The 22,112-nt window shown below is 35.5% G+C and overlaps 3 protein-coding genes across 3 annotated transcripts in view; 2 read left to right on the forward strand and 1 right to left on the reverse strand.

Annotated features, from left to right (window-relative positions):
- The window catches only part of arhgef38 (Rho guanine nucleotide exchange factor (GEF) 38), a 21,443-nt gene extending 14,409 nt beyond the window's left edge, over positions 1–7,034 (forward strand). Inside the window, exons 2-13 of the mRNA XM_059553404.1 lie at positions 71–188; positions 646–793; positions 894–911; positions 1,046–1,245; positions 1,369–1,502; positions 1,591–1,695; positions 2,001–2,123; positions 2,328–2,639; positions 3,603–3,734; positions 3,814–4,015; positions 5,555–5,766; positions 6,600–7,034. Of these exons, the coding sequence (XP_059409387.1) occupies positions 71–188; positions 646–793; positions 894–911; positions 1,046–1,245; positions 1,369–1,502; positions 1,591–1,695; positions 2,001–2,123; positions 2,328–2,639; positions 3,603–3,734; positions 3,814–4,015; positions 5,555–5,766; positions 6,600–6,782 (1,887 nt within the window). The 3' untranslated portion in view covers positions 6,783–7,034. The remainder of the gene's footprint in view (positions 1–70; positions 189–645; positions 794–893; positions 912–1,045; positions 1,246–1,368; positions 1,503–1,590; positions 1,696–2,000; positions 2,124–2,327; positions 2,640–3,602; positions 3,735–3,813; positions 4,016–5,554; positions 5,767–6,599) is intronic.
- Positions 7,035–7,115: 81 nt separating this feature from the next.
- ints12 (integrator complex subunit 12) lies at positions 7,116–10,594 on the reverse strand. Its single transcript, XM_059554055.1, has 6 exons — positions 10,113–10,594; positions 9,863–10,027; positions 9,575–9,759; positions 8,995–9,154; positions 8,752–8,904; positions 7,116–7,961 (listed from the first exon to the last, which is right to left on the reverse strand). Exons 1-6 carry the CDS (start codon positions 10,266–10,268, stop codon positions 7,359–7,361), a joined length of 1,422 nt encoding a protein of 473 aa, XP_059410038.1. The 5' UTR covers positions 10,269–10,594; the 3' UTR covers positions 7,116–7,358.
- A 1,085-nt stretch (positions 10,595–11,679) lies between these two features.
- Positions 11,680–19,418, forward strand: g3bp2a (G3BP stress granule assembly factor 2a). Its single transcript, XM_059554058.1, has 13 exons — positions 11,680–11,964; positions 12,344–12,460; positions 12,548–12,629; positions 12,721–12,894; positions 14,338–14,428; positions 15,374–15,476; positions 15,627–15,813; positions 16,555–16,656; positions 16,772–16,874; positions 17,021–17,080; positions 17,213–17,338; positions 17,445–17,563; positions 18,140–19,418. Exons 2-13 carry the CDS (start codon positions 12,366–12,368, stop codon positions 18,419–18,421), a joined length of 1,524 nt encoding a protein of 507 aa, XP_059410041.1. The 5' UTR covers positions 11,680–11,964; positions 12,344–12,365; the 3' UTR covers positions 18,422–19,418.
- The last annotated feature ends 2,694 nt before the right edge of the window (positions 19,419–22,112 follow it).

Below are 22,112 nucleotides of genomic sequence, written 5' to 3' on the forward strand. Positions count from 1 at the left end.
CGCGTTACTTGTAATGCATTACCCCCAACACTGGATTTAAATGGGGTCTGATGTTTTTTTTTTTCCATAGTTGGTGGATGTAGATCGGCTGTTCACCAACATTGAGTCTGTGTGTGTTGTCTCTGCTGAACTGCTCGAAAGACTGAGAGATGCCATAGCTGACCCTGACCCTGAAACACAACTCATAGGTAAATTTGAAATTAAAAAAAACATATTTGACTAACAAGTATTATATTAACAAACAAAAATGTTTTCTAGTGATAATGACTAATGATAATCAAAATTTCTGTAAAGCAACAGCCAGCATTGTAAATCAGCATTACCTTATTCATGTTTATTATTAAGCTAAATATTAATACAATTAATAAACCCTATACTTTTAAGACATAGTTTTAAAATACAAAAGATTAAATTAAATGATTTTTAATTTACATAATTACATAATTATTTATAATTTCATTAAACTTTATTTGATCATTTAAAACATTTCATATTTTTACTATAATTTAAATTTCAATAAAAAACACAACTATGTAAAGATTTTTATATCAAAATATTTTAAAATGTATTTACAATTTAATTTAAAATAGTGACCTCTTTAAACTTCATAGAGTTCTGCCCAAAATGCAGTCTGATCTTTTTTAGGAGAAGTGTTTATCCAAGCCAAAGCCGTCATGGAGGATGTATACAAAATTTACTGCTATCATCATGACGAGGCTAACGCTTTACTAGAGTCTTATGAAGCACAGGAAGACATCCAGCAGCATTTTAGAAGATGCATATCCACACTCAAGTAATGATGTTAACTGCATTCATCTCTTAGGTATATGTGTAGTTTTTAGGCCTTTGGCTTTGAAGTTCGTATTAATGATTTGTTGTCTCTTCTCTCACAGGAAAATATACGACCAAGAGTAAGTATGCATTTTCAAATTTAATAAACAATATTCATTCAGATATTTCATAATCATAAATATGACAGAAATATCATAAAAGTAATCTATACAGTTTGTTTTTAATGTTTTCTTCATTCAATGTCATTTTTTAGAGGGAAGCCCAATTTGCTTGACATGGGTTCTCTACTCATTAAACCAGTGCAGCGTATCATGAAATACCCGCTGCTATTGGCTGAACTGTGGAATGCCACACCCACGGACCACCCAGACAACAGACCCTTACAAGAAGCTCTGACATCTGTAAAGATTATTAACATCAACATTAATGAGTTCAAGAGGAGGAAAGACATAGGTGAGACATACACAGAATATTTTACTATATCAAGAACACGGTATGAAGTACACTGGAAAATCAAATCAGCTTAGATTAACACATTTTCAAGTATGCAAATAAAGGACACTTGTGTTGTTTCAGTGCTGAAGTATAAGAGGAGTGAAGATGAAACCTCACTGATTGGTAAACTCAACAAGTTCAACATTCATTCTATCAGGAAGAAATCAGACCGGCTGACAAGCTATTTCAAGATTCTCACTGGTGTCGAGCCACAGGTACTTTAATCAAACAAGGTTCAAATGACCATGTTTTTACCTCTGTAAAGGCAGTGTTAGTGTATTGATATGGTTTCTGTCTTCACAGGTGAGAGATGAAGCGTTTGACAAAGAGGAAAAACTGTTCCGTATCCTTGAGAAAGCTGTGAGACAGCTAGTGAAAAACATCACCTGTTACTTGCTCTATACTCAGGTATGAAGATTACTAAACGTGAAATATTTTTAAGTATGCAAAGTTTAATCTAGACAAATTAAACAAATAAAACATCCAAAATATATGTTTAAATGTTTAAAAACAAAAATAGCAGAAACTTTCAACTTTTATATGTCATCAAAATGAAACCAGAATTGTAAGCATGGTTTTATCCAATGTTCTTGTACAAATGTGAATTTGATTGCATTTATATTAATTTTAAGCAAACTTCTAAATATGCTTTAAAAGTTATATAAACTTTTTATGACCCTAAGAATTTAATTATATTTCTCTTTATATTTTAGGAGATGATATCCATTGCTGTTCAAAATGCACAGGACCTAGAAGCTATAATGAAGGATCCAGACAAAATAGACACAAATGGCTTTCAGCAAAAGAGGAACGGCAATGACCCATACAAACAGTTTGTAAGTGGTTTTCTTCACACACTTGCACGCACTTGCATAATTTATCAAGACATTTTTAAGTCCTCCTCAGTTCTTTCTCAGTTCTTTCTAAAAAAAAAACAGGTATATAACCCTCTGCTTTGTTCAATAAATGCCTGCATTAGTGAATATCAGCTTTCCCACCCTTCATCCTGTTTAAGAATGTGTATGGTTTGCATTCCTCAGAAAGATCACATGGAGCATCTTGTTCTTGCTCCACTCGAGAGGCTGCTGGGAATGTTTGCCTCGCCACAGAAGCTGATACAGAAGCGCTACGATAAACTGTTGGACTACTGCAGCCAGCTGGATTCCCGATCCTCCAAAGAGGAACAGGGCCAGGCCAAAAAAGATTACCTGGCCCTCAATGCCCAGTTGCTTGAGGAGCTGCAATGCTTCAATCGAGCTGTCAGGACAATCCTCACCAACTGCTTGATTTGTGTAGTAAAATTAATTAGAAAGCTGATGGAAGCAGCTCAGCCGCCTATCCAACAGATACCGGTAAGTTAAAGAAGGTAGAAAATCATGCTAAAATACTGATGTAGTTTTAAAAAACAACAAAATCACAATGAAATGTACAGAAAGTGACAGAGCCCCTTTTAACCCAAGAAAAGTTGGGTGTAGCTATCCTGCTTTTTTTTTACTTATCAGGTTACTTCTGTGGTCCACACTTGGATTAAAACCTACAACCTTTATGTTATCCAAAACCATTAGCCTATTATATTCGAAGCATATCTTCAGGCATGTAATATAGCTTGCCACAAAATCTGAAATGGAAAAATTTACAAAGGCTACAATATAAAACTTAGTTACAGTTATTTCATGTAAAACAACAATAATGCATATAAATTCCAAAATTCAAAAGTGTAATATAGGTTTTCAATATTACAGTGGTTCTTCATCCACAGCATGGGTTCTCAACCATTTTGAATACAAGCCAATATTCAAAGGCCCATATATCAAGCTGATATGACCCTCTATGACTTCTGCTCTAATAACAACAAATAAACTCAAAATATTATGTAAGTTTAAAACAACTGTATGTACGTTTTTTTTATCCTGATATCATTTTTAAGATGGTACACTTACTTCTAATATGGCTAAACGGCTTCTGTTCCTTCCACATGTTCCCTCCCAAACATCTGTCCTGAAAATATGTATGTTTGGTGAAAGGGCTTGACAAAAGGGTGGATTTTTTTTTACAGCAGCAACAAATGCATGTGTACAGAAATCCAATGTAATTCACTGTACAACAGTGAATTCCACTCGCTTAACTGTAGAGGGCTTCAAACCTCAGTAATGCACAAAACTGCAAAACAGTTGCTTTAATTTTGTACACCATCATTTAAGTATTTTAGTATTGTAATTAAGATTGTTTTGATACAACTAATTTTAAATCATTTTAAGACTTATTCAATTCTGTCATGGATGTTTAATAGGACATTTTAACCATTGGTCATTTAGGTTCCCTTGTCAAACGTTGGTGAAGTCCAAAATTCAATTATGGAGGAGTTGAGCAACCTTGGATTCTTCAAAGATAATTCCCAAAAGCTGATGGAGCGCAAAGTGAGCTTTGAAAAACGGGACAAGAAAATGGTAGGTTTACAAATGGGGAAAAAAGGGTAAATCCATAAGGTCCAATTAAGGTCCCAGCTGACTTGTACATTCTCTTCAGGTCCCAGAGGTCTCCAGACAGACAGAGGAGCACAAAGCCTGGCTCCTGGAAGAGTTTGCAGTGGATCGGCTCTATCAACTCAAGCGTAACTGCAATGCCTGTCAGGAAAATGACATCAGCTTGCTGGAGGGGGAGCTGGTGGCCCTGCTGGAAGACAAAGACCCTATGGGAAGCAGCAGCCGCTGGCTGGTGCACACTGGGAGTAAGTCTGTTTTTGTTTGTTCAAATGCCCTTACATTTGTTTTTAGACGAAAAATATATAATAATGTACAAAAGAAGGAAATATTGATAGTCATTAACTAATTTGAAATATAGAAACTTTTTGTAAAGTGTTAACAAGAAATTTTAGTTCTGCAGGCTGTAACCACTCATAGACTAAGACTCCTTTATGCTCTCCAAGGCTGCATTTATTTGATTATTTCTTTTTAAAAATGCAGTAAAATCAGTAATATTGTGAAATATTGTTAAAATTTATAATAACAGTTTCACATTTTAATATATTTCAGTTAAATTTTGTTCCTGTGAGGGCAAAACTGAATTTTCAGCAGTCTTCAGTGTCACATGATCCATCAGAAATCATGTTAATATGCTGATTTGGTACTCACAAAACATTTCTTATTATTGTCACCATTGAAAATTGTTGTGCTGCTTATTATTTTTGTGAAATTTTTTCAGGATTCTTTAAAAAAGAGAAAGTTCACATTAGCAGCTTTAATTTTAAATACATATTTTGTAACATTATAAATGTGTGTACTGTCACTTTTGATCAATTTAATGTGTCCTTGCTAAATAAAAGTATTAATTTATTTTTTACTGACCCCAAACGTTTGAAAAATAGAATATGTTCTGTTATTTATTTGTAAATGAGTGGTTGTTGTGCATTAAACTAAAATTTCTTGGTCAAACTCAAGTTTTACTGTATTCATTAGTCTTAATGTTAAATTCTACATACCATTAACATAAGTTGTATAAATAAACAGTAGTTTGTGTATCGTGAATTAATATGAATTAACGATAAATGAAAGTATATTTATAAATTATCTTTAACCAGATTTAAAAATGCTGTAACAAAATGAACCGTTTTTTTTCACCCATGTTTATGCTATGAATTCACATGAGAGTTTAAACCAAGAAACATTAACTACAGCATTCATAAGGCTGGTGGAAATTCTGGATGAATCCCATCTGTGGTAGCAGTCCATAACTTTATGGCAGAAAGTAATGAAGTCCCCTCAGGATATTCTTTCATCACATGTCTATGAACTAGCCTCTCATTAACTCCACAGAGACTGTGGCTTAACAACAAGACCAGCGTTCTGGTTGTTATGTCACGTGACTTATTATTGTCTGTATCCACTACTGTAGGTTGTTCAGGTCAATGGGGAATAAAACCACAGCGATTGAAAGTAGGGGGAAAAAAAGAGAAGAATTTAACCACTAAAGCCCTTGAAATAAAATTTTGCATGAAATATTTATAGATCATAATATGGGGGGGAAAAGTGTTCTTTGTAATGTGGTCATGAAAGAGATATTTTAATTGTATTATTTAAGATGAATGTGAAAAGTGGAATCCATAAATTTGAATTCTCAGATAATTAATTCAGTTAGTTTGAGGGCTGAAACTGACCTGTCTGAGATCACGTTCAGTCTTATGGTCTCACAAAGCACATTTTGTTGCTCCTGTCAGGTTAACCAGGCTCCTGCTGCTGATAATGACATATCTGTTTGTATGTGTGTTTAGGTACACAGGGCTATGTGTACTCATCATTCCTGAAAGCTTACAACCCCCAGCGGGAGGTGACTGAGAGGCCAGATGACTTTGACAATCTGAGTCTGTTCGTGTCGAATAGCAGGAGCAGTAGTATGCGGAGCTTCAGTCCGTACAGCACTTCAGACAGTATGTCCCCTCAGCCTGGACCACAGGACGAGCCGGACCCCTCTGAGGACCAACATGTAAGACACATGAAGAGTGTGCATGTGTAGTACACTACGCTTAAAAATGTAATCATTTTCATATAAGAAAAAATGCTGTTGTTACAAAGTTTTACCAACCAGTGGAAACAGCAAAAGAGTGAGTTTTGGATGGGCAGAATCATTGACCGGAACAGTGATGTTTAGTCGTTTTGTAGTTTAGTAGTTTTGTTTAGTGCTTCTTAGATGATACATTTGATTAATTCACACTACAACAGAAAATAGGATTTTAGATTCTAGGATTTGAGTTCAGAACAACAGCACAGTTGTGAGTGTGACAATGCTTGTATACAACAGCTCAATAAAAATGAAGATAATATTCAGAAACATACACATTAGGCACAATGGAAATGTTCCCAGCAAAGTCACACAGGATCAACCTTTGCATGTCTCAGAGTTTCATTCCTAAATGAATCCATGCTTTTGAACTAGTCAGATAAGCAAATGAATGAATGAATGACTTGTAAGATACAAAAAGCCACTTACTCGTCACTCCTACTGGTAAAATGATGACTTGCAGAACTGATAACATGTATGGAATGCCACAAACACACACAAGTGGAATAAAACCGACAGTCAAATGTCCTATTTCTGTTGTATTAAACATTGGATAGACAGCACCATCCACTGGTAATATGTCCTGGAAAGGATCTCAAATGAAGACAAAACGATACTATTCAGCTACTATTCTGTTATCTGGCAATACAGTGCATTTTGTAGTTTCAAACTAATATCTTTTCTGTAAAGTAATTATTTTTTGCTTTGTTATCAAGCTGAATTATTAAAGAGACCAATTTAACTTTTCTTTTTCACAGTTCTATGCAGTTTATGCCTTCCAGGCACGCTGCGAACAAGAGCTCACGCTTCAGGAGTACCAGCATGTTCGTATACTTCAGTTTTCTGACCTCGTTGGTAACAAAGACTGGTGGCTTGCTGAATCTAATGGACAAAAAGGCTACGTCCCAGCAAATTACCTTGGAAAGATGTCATATGCTTAAAACTCTTTTTTTTTCTCTCTCTCTATTAATAGTTTTTATTTAAAAGAAGAAAAATATGGATATACAGTAGATTTTTATTTTTTTGGTTTAATGAAGGCCACCCCTGCACAAATACTTTTGCACATGTGAAGCTTCCAACAGTGTTTGCTTGAATTATATACAAATTGTTAGAGCTTGTTAATCAAAAAAATTATTCTAAGTAACTGTATATAGTAATATTAATACATCAAAGATTGTGTGATGAATAAAATATTTATGAGCAAATTACCATGTCTATTTATTTGCAGGCTGTTGTTCATTCATCTCCTATACTTCTCAAAGTATTAGCATAATCATAAAAAAACATTGAAATAACAACAATCATTTTTTTTTTTTCAAAAAGAAGAAAGGTGTTATTTATTAAACATCATTGAAATGAGCAGCTTGTTTTCACTAAAGTGGCTGGTTAGAAAGAATGAGGCACATCTTCAAACCAAACCATATCTGAAAGACCAGTAACATTCAAATTCAAGTATATTTGATTTGAAAAACAGGACATGACTTGCTCTTTAACATAATAATCTGGCTTCTTCTTCCTCATTTCTTCAGTTTCTTCTGTGCTGCTTTCTTCTTCACCATCTGCAGCCGTTTCATAGCATTGAGCTGAGACTCCTGGGAAGTGGGCGTCTTGCCATCAGCTAAGGCTTTTGATCCGTTGCTGTTGTTGTTACTGCTGCTATTGCCACCACTGTTGCCCCCATTGCCCCCTCCATTGCCTGCTGACCCACCGTTGCCTCCCAGGCTGCTAGAGGGTGCTGCCACAGGTGACTGTGATCCAGTCACAGTCATTTTCCCAACGCTATCTCCACTTGTTGAGCGGCTCAACACTTGCTTGCCAAGTGTGAGTGGAGGGGGTGGTTTCATGGGTACTGTGCTAGAGCCGTTGTTTCCATTACCACTTCCACTGCTGCTTCCTGAAGGTTTAGTAGCCAGACTGGGCTTAACATTGGCCAGTGCAGAGAGTCCCACAGGTTTGGAGCCCGAGGGAGGTGGGGTTGATTTACTGCTACCTGGCTGACTGGTGCTCAACTTGGTATTGGTAGGTCCTACATTTGTGGTCTTGGTAAATGCAGCCCATCCTGTGAGGCCTGGGGGCAAAGTGGAGCTACTGCTGGAAGAGTTTCCTGATGCCACAGACGCCTGAACACAGAAAAAGACACTTATTTGATCAGATATATAGTAAAAACAGTAATATTGTGACATTTTTTACAATTTAAAAATAAATGTTCTATTTGAAAATACTTTAAAATGGAATTAATTACTGTGATGGCAAAGCTGAATTATCAGCCATCATGTTCACCAATATTTTATTAATTTATATATATATATATATATATATATAATTATTATTATTATTTTTTTTTTTAAACGAAATACTGGCTGGCCTTTTGAGATGTCTGTATGGAGATGAAAGGTCAGGGTCATGATTTTTCTGTAGTATTACAGTATTCTGTTATTGTATATTACTAATGTCTTTTGTTTGCTTTTGCCATCTGATAGAGTGCTTGGACCCAGAAACCGTGATATCAGAATTAACGAGCGTATTACTCAAGTGTCAAAAATCATTCTATTATGCTGATTTGGTGCCTAAAAAACATTATTATCAAACAGTTCTGCTGCTAAATTATTTTAGTTGAAACTTTTTCCATGATTAATAGAAAGTTCAAATGAGAAGCATTTATTTAAAATGCATAATAAATGTCCTTACTAGGCGTTTTCACTAGTAGAAAATACATAATAACTGACCTTTACAATGAAGCCAGCAAATGTTTTTGATGTCTAGTTGGTAGTCAGTTTATCGTACATCAGTAACCACATCATTTAATTCCTGGCTGTGAAACACTTAGACTTTGTTGTCATTTTTCAGCTGACTCAAGTATTTGAATTTGAAACCCCGGTCCATAATCTGTACCGGTGTGAATACACTCACCTTCACCTCCGTTCTCTTAAAGGCCTGGAATGAACCTGCTGTTTCCGGTTTGGGCTTTAGTTCAGCTTTCTTCACTAGCGGATCTTTTAACATAGGTGCGGCTGTTGCCAAAGCAGGAGCTGGTTTCTGTGGAGGTTTCTGGGTCTTTTGGGCCTGAGACATTAATAAACATCACACTGAGTGTTGCTACTATTATATGAAAGTTCTTAAGTGATATGCAGTAACTTATCATAAAATTCTTACCATTCGTTTCATTTGCCTGGTGCACCGAGCACAGTACCACACTAGCCGTGGGTCATTGACATCCTTGTCAGTAACCTGAGGTTTGTGGCACTCCTGATGATACAGATTATGACATTCTTGACACTCCACTAGTTGATTGCCAGAAGTGACAGTCATTTGTCTGAGAAGAGAAAAAGCTGGATCAATTTCACACATATATGGCCTGAGATTAGTGAAGGATTTAATGGATGTCAATGACAAGACAGATACTGTTCAATATATGCTTATAAATCACATTATTCACTGAGCTTTTATTTTTATAGTTTCGGTTTTCTTTTGAATTTTAGTTTTAGCAATTTTGTAAAATTATATTTCCATGTAGCTTTAATACATTTCAGTTTTGGTTTTTGTTAATAATTTTTAATTTATAATTTATTTATTCATGGTAAGATAATAGGTAAATGGTATTTAAACAGCAGACTTTGAATGTTAAAAGTGTTTGAATGAAACCAGGGTTTAAGAGTTTTAATGATACATATCGGTGTGATAAAAACTTTTTGGGTACCAGGCCTTTCTGCCAATGTTATGCTACATTACTCACCGACAAACCACGCAAGCAAGACCCATTTCCATGGCAAAGTCGTCAGCATTGGTTTCATCAATGTCCGTGAAATCAGAGATGGGAATGTCCTTGGTTTGGAAAGCAATCGGCGACGAAAGACTGTCCTGCTTATCCACACGAGGTTTTTTTGGTGGCTCCACTCCTTCCCCAGGATCAACCCTAATCTACATATTACATTATCTTTTATTAGTGTTTTCGACTGAGCTTTTCCAGTTATATCATTTACAATTATAAATAATAGTGCAAAATTACATTGAAAAAAAATACCTTTTCCAAAGATCTTTTCTCGCTCTCTTTCTTAGTCTTGTCTGAGCTGCTTGATTTACTGCTGCTGCTGGTGATTGAAGATGATGATGATGATGATGAACTAGAGGAGGATTTGGAGTCTTGTTTGGTCATTTTTGGTAATGACACCTTGCTCACTTCAGGTTCCTAATGCATGGGAAATTAGTTGGACATTAATACAAATAATAATTAAGTTTAAAAAATAAAAATACCTTTTTTTTTATTTGATCACCTTCAGTGATGTCCTATAGATGGAGTCACTGCCCCTGGCTAAAGACTCGTCCAGCAGGGCCTTGAGTTTCTCCGCGGAGTCTTTGCTCTTGGAGTGAAGGTAGCCCAGTCCCTTCAGAAAGATGGGGTCAAGCTCTAGACTTACTGTTCCAGCCATTGTTTAGCGGCTATTATATGATTTTATATAAGACAACGAATCAGCCCTCTTCCTATAGAGTTGAATGTGTTGTATACAAGAGTAATACTAGATAACCAGCATTTTTGTCCAGTACAACCTCTAGTTTTTAAGATAACTAAGCAACTGGAACCGATTCACTCGAGATTAAGGTCTTCAAGTTTTTTGCCTTAAGCTCGTTTTTATAAACAGTAGTAAATCACAATATTACCCGTAACGCTAATTAACTAAGTTAGCAGTGAGCATTTGCGGAATGAAGTAGTCCGACAACCAAACAGAAACAGAATAAGCAGAGAAGCCTTTGACTAAAATGGGCGGGGCTTAGCGGCAAGGATGTTGTCTCTAATTGGTCGGATGCTATATCGTTCTTCGGTTTTACATTCTAATTAATCTCCTTTCTGTGTGTTTTCAATTTAAAGGCAATACACGTTTATCAATATCACGTTTAAATTATTGTAGAAACGATTCTGTTTCACATAACTGCTGAAACAGAACGGGCACAGTTTTGTCACGTGATACTTGTTACTTTTCTTACCGCTGATCAGAATGGCTCAATCACAGTCGTTTTTTATTACTAATTTTAGATTATTAAGAAGAAAATGACGTGACGGAAATGCACAAGTGGGTCACACAATATTCATCGGAGTAAACTGGGTTAAATTATTATTGATTTTCTGTACAAATGTATCTAATAAGTAAAAAACACCCCGAAGTTTGAATGTGTCTCACTGTAGGATCCTATGGTATGATTCTGTTTTCTGAGCCGTCAAGTGCCCCCTACAGGAAGACAACCTTGTGTCGTGATATTTGCCGAAAGTAATGGGAGTTACCAGATCAGGGTGTTTTTACACCATGATACCTGATTGGTTGACGTCATAGTAACGTTAGGTTTAGGGGTGGGATTGGGTAAGGGGGCTAATTTAGATTGCATGATTTAGAAACACCCAGCAGTTTGAAAACACCCACAAGGTGATAAACGCCCACTTTTCCACTGCAGCCTAGACTCTTATAGATCTTTGATGACGCTTTGTGTTTGTATTAAATTATACAAGCGCTGCATTTTAGCTGTCATATTCAGTCAAAACACCTCCACAGAAATATTAAGCTTCAAATGATTTACAAATATCACTATATATACATTTATTAACAAACAAAAAAAGCAAACAAAATTAGATCGAATCAGTGAATTAAAAAATGAGTCGGACACTAATAAATGTAACACAAGGAAATGCTACGTAGTGCGTAAAATTTTAATATCCTTGATAAAATGGTCAGTGGTGTCTTATAATGAACGATCAAAAACCATATTCGTATACAACCATCCAATTTATTTATTGTGGGAATTAAGTGGCAAATCACGTAGATTATGGCGTTGTTGACAGGAGTCGGAAGAGTGCGTTGTAGCATCGTCATAATTGTCCTGTCGAGTGTAAGAAGCTGATTGGCTGTTCTGATGTGACGGGGGTTCTTGTCCCAGATCGCAGGGGTTAGACAATAAGGATCCAAACAGCAGCATTTCCATTAATAACACAGCATAGATGGAATATATCTCTCTGTGATTTTGAGCAGCTTTCGCTGACACACATACAACAGTTAACGTATAATTTTATGAGACGACTTGAATAATTCTTCTTTTTATATTTAATCACTTAAATAAATCAAATAGATCCCAGAAAAGGTAAGTGGATCTATAAATTCCAATCCATTTCAGTTAATTTCGACACGCTTAATGTCTCTGTATTCTAATAGGATTTATTTAGATGTCATATTTTCATTATTATTGAGCATAAAGAAATGTTGATAATGACGTTATTGACAGTTATCAGACAGTTTCTTTGTCATATTTCTTAATGCATTGCATACAACCCTCATGTAAGCATCATTATAATAAATTACATGAGATACTTTTAAAGCATCCTTGGCATGAAAATTTACTAATGAGAAGTGGAAGATAGTTTTATTTCGATGTTATTGTTGTTGTTGTTGTTGTTGTTAGTAGTAGTATAATACATATATAATTTTATTATTATTATAATTATTTTTTCAAACCCCTTCAGATTTTGACTTTTTAGCAAAGAAATGGTGATGGAGAAGCCCAGTCCCCTGCTGGTAGGGCGGGAGTTTGTGAGACAGTATTACACACTTCTCAATAAGGCACCAGACTTTCTGCACAGGTATGCTTTGTAAAATAATAATTTCATGAGTTCGTCTTTCATGGAATTTTCATCTAAAAAATATTTAAAAACATTCTCATAATTCAGATTCTATGGACGAAACTCATCTTATGTCCACGGTGGACTGGATTCGAATGGAAAGCTTTCAGAGGCAGTCTATGGGCAAGCTGTACGTCTTGATGTTTGAGTGTTCATGTATAACCTGTCAAAACATCAGACATTTAAATATATTCACCAGCATCTGTTCTCCTCATGTCTAGGAGATACATAAGAAGGTAATGTCCCTGCAGTTCAGTGAGTGCCACACAAAAATCCGGCATGTGGATGCCCATGCCACTCTGAGTGATGGTGTGGTTGTCCAGGTGATGGGAGAACTTTCCAATAATGGGCAGCCCATGAGGAAGTTCCTACAGACATTTGTACTGGCTCCAGAGGTGTGTGTAATGATAAAATGACACTGTATTCACCTCCACAGTTGGTGTTTAGTATGGGGTTTCTGCAGGTCTACAAAGGTCCTTACACAAATCAAGTCCTTTAAATGGTGTTAAATTGGAACAGAAAGTCTTACATTTGTAAAGTTTAGGTATTTAATGTCACATGCACTGCAAAAAGGAAGTGTTTGTCTTGTTTTCAGTACAAATATCTAAACATCCTTAACTCAAGATACATTTACATGAGAAGCAAAATGATGATATAAAGTCTTGTATCTGAAAAACTTAAAAAAAAAAAATTATGTGAGTTTATGCTTAAACAAGAACAAATATCAACTTGTTTCTGAGCCCACTGACAGATTGATCTTGTTTTAATCATAAACTTAATTTTTATCAGATTGTAAGAAAACCAACTTCTCATGTTATCTGCTGTATCTTTAGACATTCATAATGAAAACCAAGACAAAAATACTGATCTTTTTCTGCAGGTACAGTGAACGTTATGGTTATTTCCTTTTTCTAGTGGTTGGAAACAGAACTATTTATCTATTTATGTATTGCTTTATCTATTGCTTTGTAAAATGAATTAAAACGTAATGGAAATGTGTTGCATTTTTTTATGCAACTCATTGTGTGCTCTCTAGGCATTTACATTTAGAAAACTTAAGATACATTTTGAGTTCTCTTTAACTTAATCCTTAAATGTTCTTAACTTGGTCTTAAAGGGAACATCGGGTGCAAAATTCACTTGTACATGGTGTTTAAATATAAATGTGTCTTAACGGTGTGTGTGGACAATTGCACATTTCTGCCCTCAGCTAGTTGTATGCTGTCTGCCATTTTCTCCGCGTTCAAGCGGCTGTAGCTACAACAATGTTTTGTGAGCAAAGCAGGTGTTTTGTAGTTGGATGTAAAAGTGAACCTAATAGTCTTCACTTTCTCCTGACACCACCAAATATGAAAGGCCCTGAATTTGTCAATAAGTGGTAGGTTTGTTTTCATAGTCATAAATGAGTTACAGGCATGTGCTTCAAACACTATATTTAAGTTAACGTAAAAAAAAAAAAAAAAATGACATGCCCAACATAAAGGTGTGAAATAACCTTAAAGCTTGAAAGCAGTAAGAAACTTTCACTTACGCTCAGGCATTTAAACTGTAAAACATGACATGAAAATATATAATGGATTTACCCATTTAAAAAAAAACACAACCTACAGTATGTATATACTTTTCTTTCTATTTTTATGCTACATGTCTGCTGTTAATTTTACCCCACAATGCTAAGAAAAAACTTCTGTCTCTGTGCTAGTGTATACAGAATATTTATGTATAGAATGACATTTATTTAACCTGTGTAGACAGTGGATCGGCTAAGATGATAATCTGCATGGTGATCATGATTTGCCCTATAAATAAACTGCCCTTTTTGTTTCGTTGTTGTCTAGGGTTCTGTGGCCAATAAGTTTTATGTTCACAATGACATCTTCCGATATGAGGATGAGGTCTTTGGTGACTCTGAGGCGGAGCTTGATGAAGGTTAGTTTATAATTATCACATACAGTTCATACATTAAGCATCTATAAAAATATCTTGGAGTCTTTTTCTTTACTTTTACAGTCTACTTTTACCCCAGGGATTTCCATTTGTTGCTTCATTTATTGTTCTTCACGTTTTGAACTTTTTATGCATTTAGTGAAAATTCATCACACTTTAAGTGCATGAAGAGTCTGTGACTAATTACATTTTGTGTTGTGGAGATGGATGTGATATATGGTTGCCTAGCAACTAGCAGTTAAATTTGCAATATTCCAAACATCAGCTCTGCTAGACTGCTACACCATTTAAGTTAAAATCTGCATGATGAGACATGTGGATCAAATTTCAAGAATAACTTCCAAGTATTCGTAAGTCCAACCTTGAAAATGTTTTCTTTGACATTTTCAGTCAAAACATTACAAATGATCTTCAAATCTGAGATTGTTTTTTTTCTTTCTTCTCTCTTTCTGTCTGGATGTAGCTTTTATGAATTTGCATATTCTTTCAGTTTGGCAAATGCCAACGTTTTACATCCCAAAATGTCAGGGTTTTTTTTTTCTATTCATTACACCAATCAAATTGATGCAGCATTTTCAGATTGATGCGGATTGGACTACATTTATACAAAGCTACTTTAACAAGGGCATTCCTCATCTTATCGTTTGTAAATATATAGCGTTTGGCATTCATATAACTCTTAAGTATCTAAAGATATAAACTGTCAGTGCTGCCTTATTATAGACAAAAGTTAACCATACAAAATCCTAGATTTGGTCAGGCATAAAGGACTCAATTATGTTTTACAGAAGTCGTCCAAGTCCATTTCATCAATATCTTTCAATTGCTTGCAGCTATATTTTGCGAATTGATTTCTTTAGAGCTACAGGAATGTTTTAAAGCAAGAGGATGGTACTTCATCATTTGTTATGTGTTATGTTGGGACAGAGTCCGAAGAAGAAACCGATGAGCCAGAAGACAGGCAACCATCACCCGAACCCCTCCAGGACAGCCCCAGTAATGCAAACTGCTATGAACCCCATCCTGTGAGGTAACCCACATTTCACTTGGAACTTAAAAGAAAGCTTCCTGTGATGTTCTAGAATTGTAGAGGTTTCTTGTTCTGGTATGGTACTGTTGAAATCCTACTTCCCATTTTATAAATATAAATACCTTTTATCCCTTTCTTTTTCACCTTCAGCTATAACAATGGTGTGGAAGAAGCTCATGAGGAAGCAGTTATGGAGCTAGAGCCTGAGGTTGCCCCAGAACCCAAGATTGAGGAGCCGAAGCTCAAGGCAGAGGAGAAGGTCGTAGAGGAGTTTGAGGAGAAGGCACCGTCTCCTGTTCCTATGGAATCGCCACCTAACATACAAGAACCACCCAAAGTAAATTTTGATCTTTACATTACATTTACGTTTACGTTTAGTTATTTAGCAGACTCTTTCACCCAAAGCGACTTACAAAGGAGTACAATGAAAGCAATCAAAATCAACAAAAGAGCAATGACAAGTCTCAGTTAGCCTAATGCAGTACAAGCAAGTTTTTTTTGTTAATTATATAATAAATAAAAAGAAAACTAATTAGAAAAAGAATAGAGAGAGCTAGTGTTAGTTTTTAAATTTATATAATAATAAAAAAACAGTTAGAAAACAAATATTCTTTAAAGGGTAAAGTGTTTTCATTTTATAAAAAAAGAAAATAAATTGATAAAATAGATTTAGAATAGAGAGTGCTAGAATTTGAGGGTAAAATAAAGATGAAAGAGATGTGTTTTAGCCGATTCTTGAAGATGGCTAGGGAGTCACAGAAGTCTGAAGTACCGTAATTAATTTAGGTAAGGTGGTGCAGACCCAGTGGTGGTTTTGTAAGCAAACATCAATGACTTGAATTTAATGCGAGCAGCTGCAAGTAGCCAGTGCAAATTAATGAACAGAGGTGTGATGTGCATTCTTTTTGGCTCATTAAATATTATTCTTGCAGCTGCATTCTTATTAATTGTAAAGGTTTTGGTTGGAAGACATGCCAAATTGTAGTTGTTGTTGTTTTTGTTGATTACTGTTTTATTTGTACTATTTTAATTATGTATGTCTTATTTATTAAATTCTTAATTATCATATCTCTTACAGACTTCATCTTGGGCTTCTGTGACCAGCAAAAATTTGCCTCTTGCTGGGACTGTTCCATCCTCAGGAGCTCAACCACATGTTGTTAAAGCACCAAACTCACAGGTAAGTACTTATGAATACATTCATATCTTTCTTTCTCATTTTAAAATTGTTGTTGACTCCAAGTTACTAGAACCAAGCTTCACGTGCATGCCTTCTTGGTTTTTAACGTTGTCAGCCCAGAGTTGAGACCAAGTCAGAGGTGTCATCAGCTACAATCCGTCCACGTGACCAGCGCATCCGCGACAGACCTTCAGTAACCTCGAGAGGTCCTAGATCTGGTATGAATCTAGAATACAGTACTTTCACACTTTCTGTACAAATTATTTTATTACAGATAGCTTTAATTTGTTATGAATGTCTTTCAGAACTTTTTCCAAAACAACTTTTAAATGTTTTCTTTGGATCTTTTTTCTTATATCGTTAGATGGTGTCTCATCTTCTGACTCTCAAACTGGAAAGCCACATTTCAGCTTTGTGAATAAAGGTAAATAAATGTGTCTTTCCATTGTTAATAGGATATTGTTTCGGCAATAATGCTGTCAATGGATATAGAATGGTTGATGTTGTTGCTCCCTGTATAGTCATAGCAGATGCAATCTTATCTTATGTTGCTTAGGAAGGGTAGATGAGTCAAGTGAAATGGACAGCAGAAGGGTTGTCAGGTATCCAGACAGTCATCAGCTGTTTGTTGGAAATCTCCCTCATGACATTGATGAGAATGAACTCAAAGACTTCTTCATGAGTAAGTTGTCTTTTTTTAAAAAAAGGTCGCGGTAACCATTGCATTGATCCATTCTCGCATTTGGTAATCAGTCATCTTCACATTTGCTTCTTTCTCTCCCATCAAGCATTTGGAAATGTTGTTGAGCTGCGAATTAACACCAAAGGCACTGGAGGAAAGATTCCCAACTTTGGCTTTGTTGTCTTTGATGATTCTGAGCCGGTGCAAAGAATTTTAGGAGTTAAAGTAAGGAAAGCTATTTTTATTTTGATGCATGTGGTTTTAAAACTATTTTTAGGAATGAACTATTTTACGATTATTTTACAATTCTAGCCAAACACAATAAGTTAAGGGCTAATAATCTAGAAATGACCAGTATTTCAATTCTATTTTTTTTCTCTAAATAAATGACCAAAAAAACATTGATAACTGCAGAATTATTGCAAAGCACTGTGAGACCCATCTCTCACTGCAATACGAGTATGGAGGATTGGGCAATGCCCAGAAGAATGGCTGTTGTAATCAAAAAGGAGAACCAATGAAATATTAATAACTGTAGTCAGTTTTATGGTCACTATTGTTAACTAAACTACTACTATGAAAAAAAATTGAAAAAAAAGAATTTTTTATCACTATATATTCAGAAAAATCTATTAAAAAAAATTACTATGATAAATGGGAGAAACTCTAACTTCGGCATTGCTAATTGGTACTGATATATAACATGCATCCTTGCTTTTATTTGTTATACCTTTCTTCATGTATAAAGATATGGTATTGAGAGAATATTTTTTGACCCATCTCCATTTCATTTGTGATTAGCCCATCATGTTCCGTGGTGAGGTACGTCTGAACGTGGAGGAGAAAAAGACGAGGGTGATGCGTGAGCGGGAAACTCGTAGTGGAGGTGGAGAAGACCGGCGAGACACAAGGCGCAGTGACCGTGGTCCAGGTGGGCCGCGTGGCATTCCCGGAAGCAGCATGATGCGAGACCGTGATGGCAGAGGCCCACCTTCACGTGTTTCCACCTTACCTAAACCAGGCATGGCCTCTGGGAAGGGCACAGGTCCTAGTGAGGGTCGTTTTACTGCTCAGAGGCGTTGAGAGGAAGCTCACCTTGTAGTTCGGAAGTAGTAAAATGTTCATGTATGATGATATTGAGAAGTCTATGTAAAAACATACATCAGGGTTTTTTTTTTTTTTTTTCAGTTTTACTCCTTGTGTACACTTGCATTTTTGCCTTTGGAATGTAAGCTGTTTCTTGTGAAACAGATCAACAGCTTGAACAATGTAATGACTCAAAACACACTGTTCACTTTAAATTGGAATTGTGCTGCAAGTCCTCTGGTTTGTCATTTATCAAGTGATAACAATTACAAACTTTGTAAGGAAACAAATCAGTTAGGTATATTTAGCACTGATAGAAGTCTAATTTCTGCTCTGTGATGTTTCTTTTATTAGATTACCTTCCAGTTGCTGTTGGTGTAAAATGTGCAGATTGAAAGGTGGCTTAAAAAAAAATTATATATACCGGTATATTATATCATTTTTTTTTTTTTCCAGACTAGCCTTGTAATGCATATTGTTAAGGTATATCCACTAATCAGCTCATTGATAAGCTAAAGGCTACCTGCAGTCATAACTGTGAGATGACAAGATTTAATTTATTGGTAATGAATTGTACTTTGAAGAAAAGGGGGAAAAAAGGAAAGGTAAAGTACAAGACAGTGAGAGTGGAGACAAGACATGTCCTCTCCGGTTACTATTTTTGTTTTTATTTTTAATGTACAGATTTGAAAACATTTTTCTTATGTTCTGGGTCTGCCTGAATAAGTGAATGGAGCATTAATGGAAGCATTTGTAAAATGGAAAGGTGCCATGATTTTTGTGTCAAGGCATTTTGGATTATTGCCGAATGTTTTTCTAAGGCAGAGTCACTTTATTACATTTTTCCTTTTAGTTTTTATAATTCTAATCTCATTTTGTGATGCGAGTTTCATTTTACATCCAAACAGTTGTTCTTGTTGTTTTAAATTAAAGCATAACAGGCTTTATACAGGGTACAGAGAAATTTTGCTTGTGCATTTCTGACTTTCCCAAATGGGCTAATTTTGCATTCTACATTTAAAAAAATAATAATAATAATAATTACTTTTTTTTTTTTTTTTTTAGCACTGACTACAAAAAGTGTCAATTTTGCCCCGGACACACAAGGCTTCATTAAGGCCCCAACCCCCCAAGAACTCTTGGTCTTTTTAGAATTTTTGTCTTATTGGGGGAAGCAGAATTTTCAGCTGTGTATTATCATTATTTTATTTATTATAAAATAATGTTGTTATTATTTTCATGTATATCTGTTTAATTGATATCCACACCCGTTTTCCATTTTCATGAGGGAAGTGTTAATGCTGTTCTTCATGAATGGAAGGAAGCATAAGTACAGTGGAGTAGACACTGTTTTCATTGTGCAGTGGTACTCCGTCAACTATTTGCACTGATTTTGTAAGTACAGTTTGATGTAGCGCTATTTTTGTTATTTTTGTATGTTTAATGTCTTCCGTGTCAGGTAGATTGCACTAATTGCAGTATTTCTAGGACAATCCTCATCAGGGACATTGCATTTATTTTTTTATTTGTTAATTTTTTTGGGACAGCTTGGTTGTATCTGCAACCAAAAAGACATTTTGGTTGCAGAAACATTTACTTTTGGAAGATTTTGGAAGAAAATATGCCTACAGACCTCCCTAGAGACTTCTTTCCCCATCAACTCTACTTAGTTCTTATGTGTTCTGAGTTTGGGACCTGGAACTTTTTAATTACTGTGTAAATAAATGCCACAATGGCCTTTCTTTTTAGATGTAAAGGACTTTGGTCAGCCAGATACTTTAAAAGTTTGGATTACAGGAGAAAAAAAAAAGACAATAGACCTAGGGCTTGGTCAAATAACTCTGCTTTTCAACCCAAAATATGCATCAGACTTTAATTTGTTTTATTCGCTCATATCATTTAATCAGATTTTTTTAACCCTCTAATCCTCATGCAAAACATATTGGTTTTCATGCAGTTATTATGAGGTTTACAAATGCTCCGTTTATAGATGTAGTTCATTTTGGTGGAACAAGAACATGTTCTTGTATTAGCAGGTGGTTACCATGTTTAGACTGCCATGTTTATTTCATTTTCATTAAGTTTCAATGTGTTAGACTTGACATACAATAAACTGAAATATGTGCTGTTCAGTGCAAGTGTTGTGGCTTTAAATCAAGACAAGATCAGGGCTCATACTCATGAAAAAATCGTATTAGTCCTAAGAGTTGCTTCTAGTAACAAAATTCTAAGAAAATTCTTGGAAAAGTGGGTTTTTCCTCTTAGAATTAAAGAAAATATCCTAGTAAAGAAAAAATTAATCCAGAAAGCATTTTAAGGTCCATTCATAATGAGTACGGACGAGGACTTTTAAGAGTTTTTTTTAGCAGTGGAGAAAATGAATGAAACATGAAAAGAGAGAAGAAATGTGTTGCACACATAGACTGTACGGTTGCACAATGCATGACAGTGAGTTAATAAGATATTTGTGTCCAAAAGAGACACGCTAACATTTCCGACACCATGCAGAAATACCACAGTGCCAGAAGTAATCACTATTAACTTATGGATTGTATAAAACGGCTCTATTATTGGCCTGTACCTCCTTGGACTCTGGAAAAGCCAACCATTTTTTGGACTCTGAATCAGCACAACAAGATAGAAACTCATCGAATTGAATACAGAAATTCTTAAGAGCTAAGGTCTTAATTTCCACTACATAAAACTGCATTCACAGATGGATCAAAGATCCAAAGAGAAAGAGAGTATGGTAAAACAGGAAGAATTACATCTGTAATTTCAAAGTGAAGGCTTATAACTGACCCTACTCTTAAAGGCACACTGTGTAAGATTGTTTTATGAAAATATCCAAAAACCACTAGAACAGTGTTATATATTTTGCTGACTTGTGTACTTATGCCAAATATTTTGAAGGATGTTTAAATCCAGAGAAAGAAGCAATTTTAACTAGTGTTTAACTATAGTGTCCATTGTGTCGCCTGGCAATGACATCACACACCCTCGGTTTTGTAGAAAACATATAAACACTAAAGACGCTTTAATATGTTATGCGTTTTATTAGACAGGTGACGATTGCACAGAGTAGCACTGTAACATAACTTTCAAATGTATAGTATAATAAAACAGATCAGCTTTCCCCCCCCCCACATACAGATGACCAGAAGCACTCGACTGTGGCATAATTAAAGCTTCGCTGCTTTCGAGCCGTGTGTCACGCTCGTTCAGCGGCCTCATTTCATGGCTTTCAGCCTCATCCTGATTCTAAAATGTTAATAAATCATTAGCTCATCCATGAACATGATTTCTGCCCGAGTCCCGTCGGATTGTTCCCATGATTCAACACTCAGTTAAGGAGTCACCAAGCTATGCCTTTGTAACTTTTTTTTTTTAATACACGCCCTCTAACAGCGAAAACTTACATACTGTGCCTTTAAAAACGCTATTTTCTTTTCTTTTTGGACAACCAACCAATCACAGTCTTCAAAAGATTGTGTCATAACTTGCTACGGGGTCAGCCCCGCCTCCTCACTAATATTTATTTTAATTTTTTGTATTTTCCTCGCTTAGAGTTGCTCTCATATTGGTCATGAATAAGGATATCGTTTGGAAAGGATATAGTTGCCCACCATGGTGTTTAGGTGTAACTGTCTCTTTAAAAGGCCGTCAGTGACGCTCTGGTCAGCCACGT

The sequence above is a fragment of the Carassius carassius genome, chromosome 7, assembly GCF_963082965.1.
Source record: "Carassius carassius chromosome 7, fCarCar2.1, whole genome shotgun sequence".
NCBI lineage: Eukaryota > Metazoa > Chordata > Actinopteri > Cypriniformes > Cyprinidae > Carassius > Carassius carassius.

Coding starts and splice junctions, on each gene's coding strand:
- ints12 (XM_059554055.1), bottom strand. CDS start 10,268: ATGGCTGGAACAGTAAGTCTAGAGCTTGACCCCATCTTTCTGAAGGGA. Junction 10,028..10,112: donor TCTATAGGACATCACTGAAG/GTGATCAAATAA, acceptor CCCATGCATTAG/GAACCTGAAGTGAGCAAGGT. Junction 8,905..8,994: donor CCAGGCAAATGAAACGAATG/GTAAGAATTTTA, acceptor TTAATGTCTCAG/GCCCAAAAGACCCAGAAACC.
- g3bp2a (XM_059554058.1), top strand. CDS start 12,366: ATGGTGATGGAGAAGCCCAGTCCCCTGCTGGTAGGGCGGGAGTTTGTG. Junction 12,630..12,720: donor AGGCAGTCTATGGGCAAGCT/GTACGTCTTGAT, acceptor CCTCATGTCTAG/GAGATACATAAGAAGGTAAT. Junction 16,875..17,020: donor CTCGAGAGGTCCTAGATCTG/GTATGAATCTAG, acceptor TTATATCGTTAG/ATGGTGTCTCATCTTCTGAC.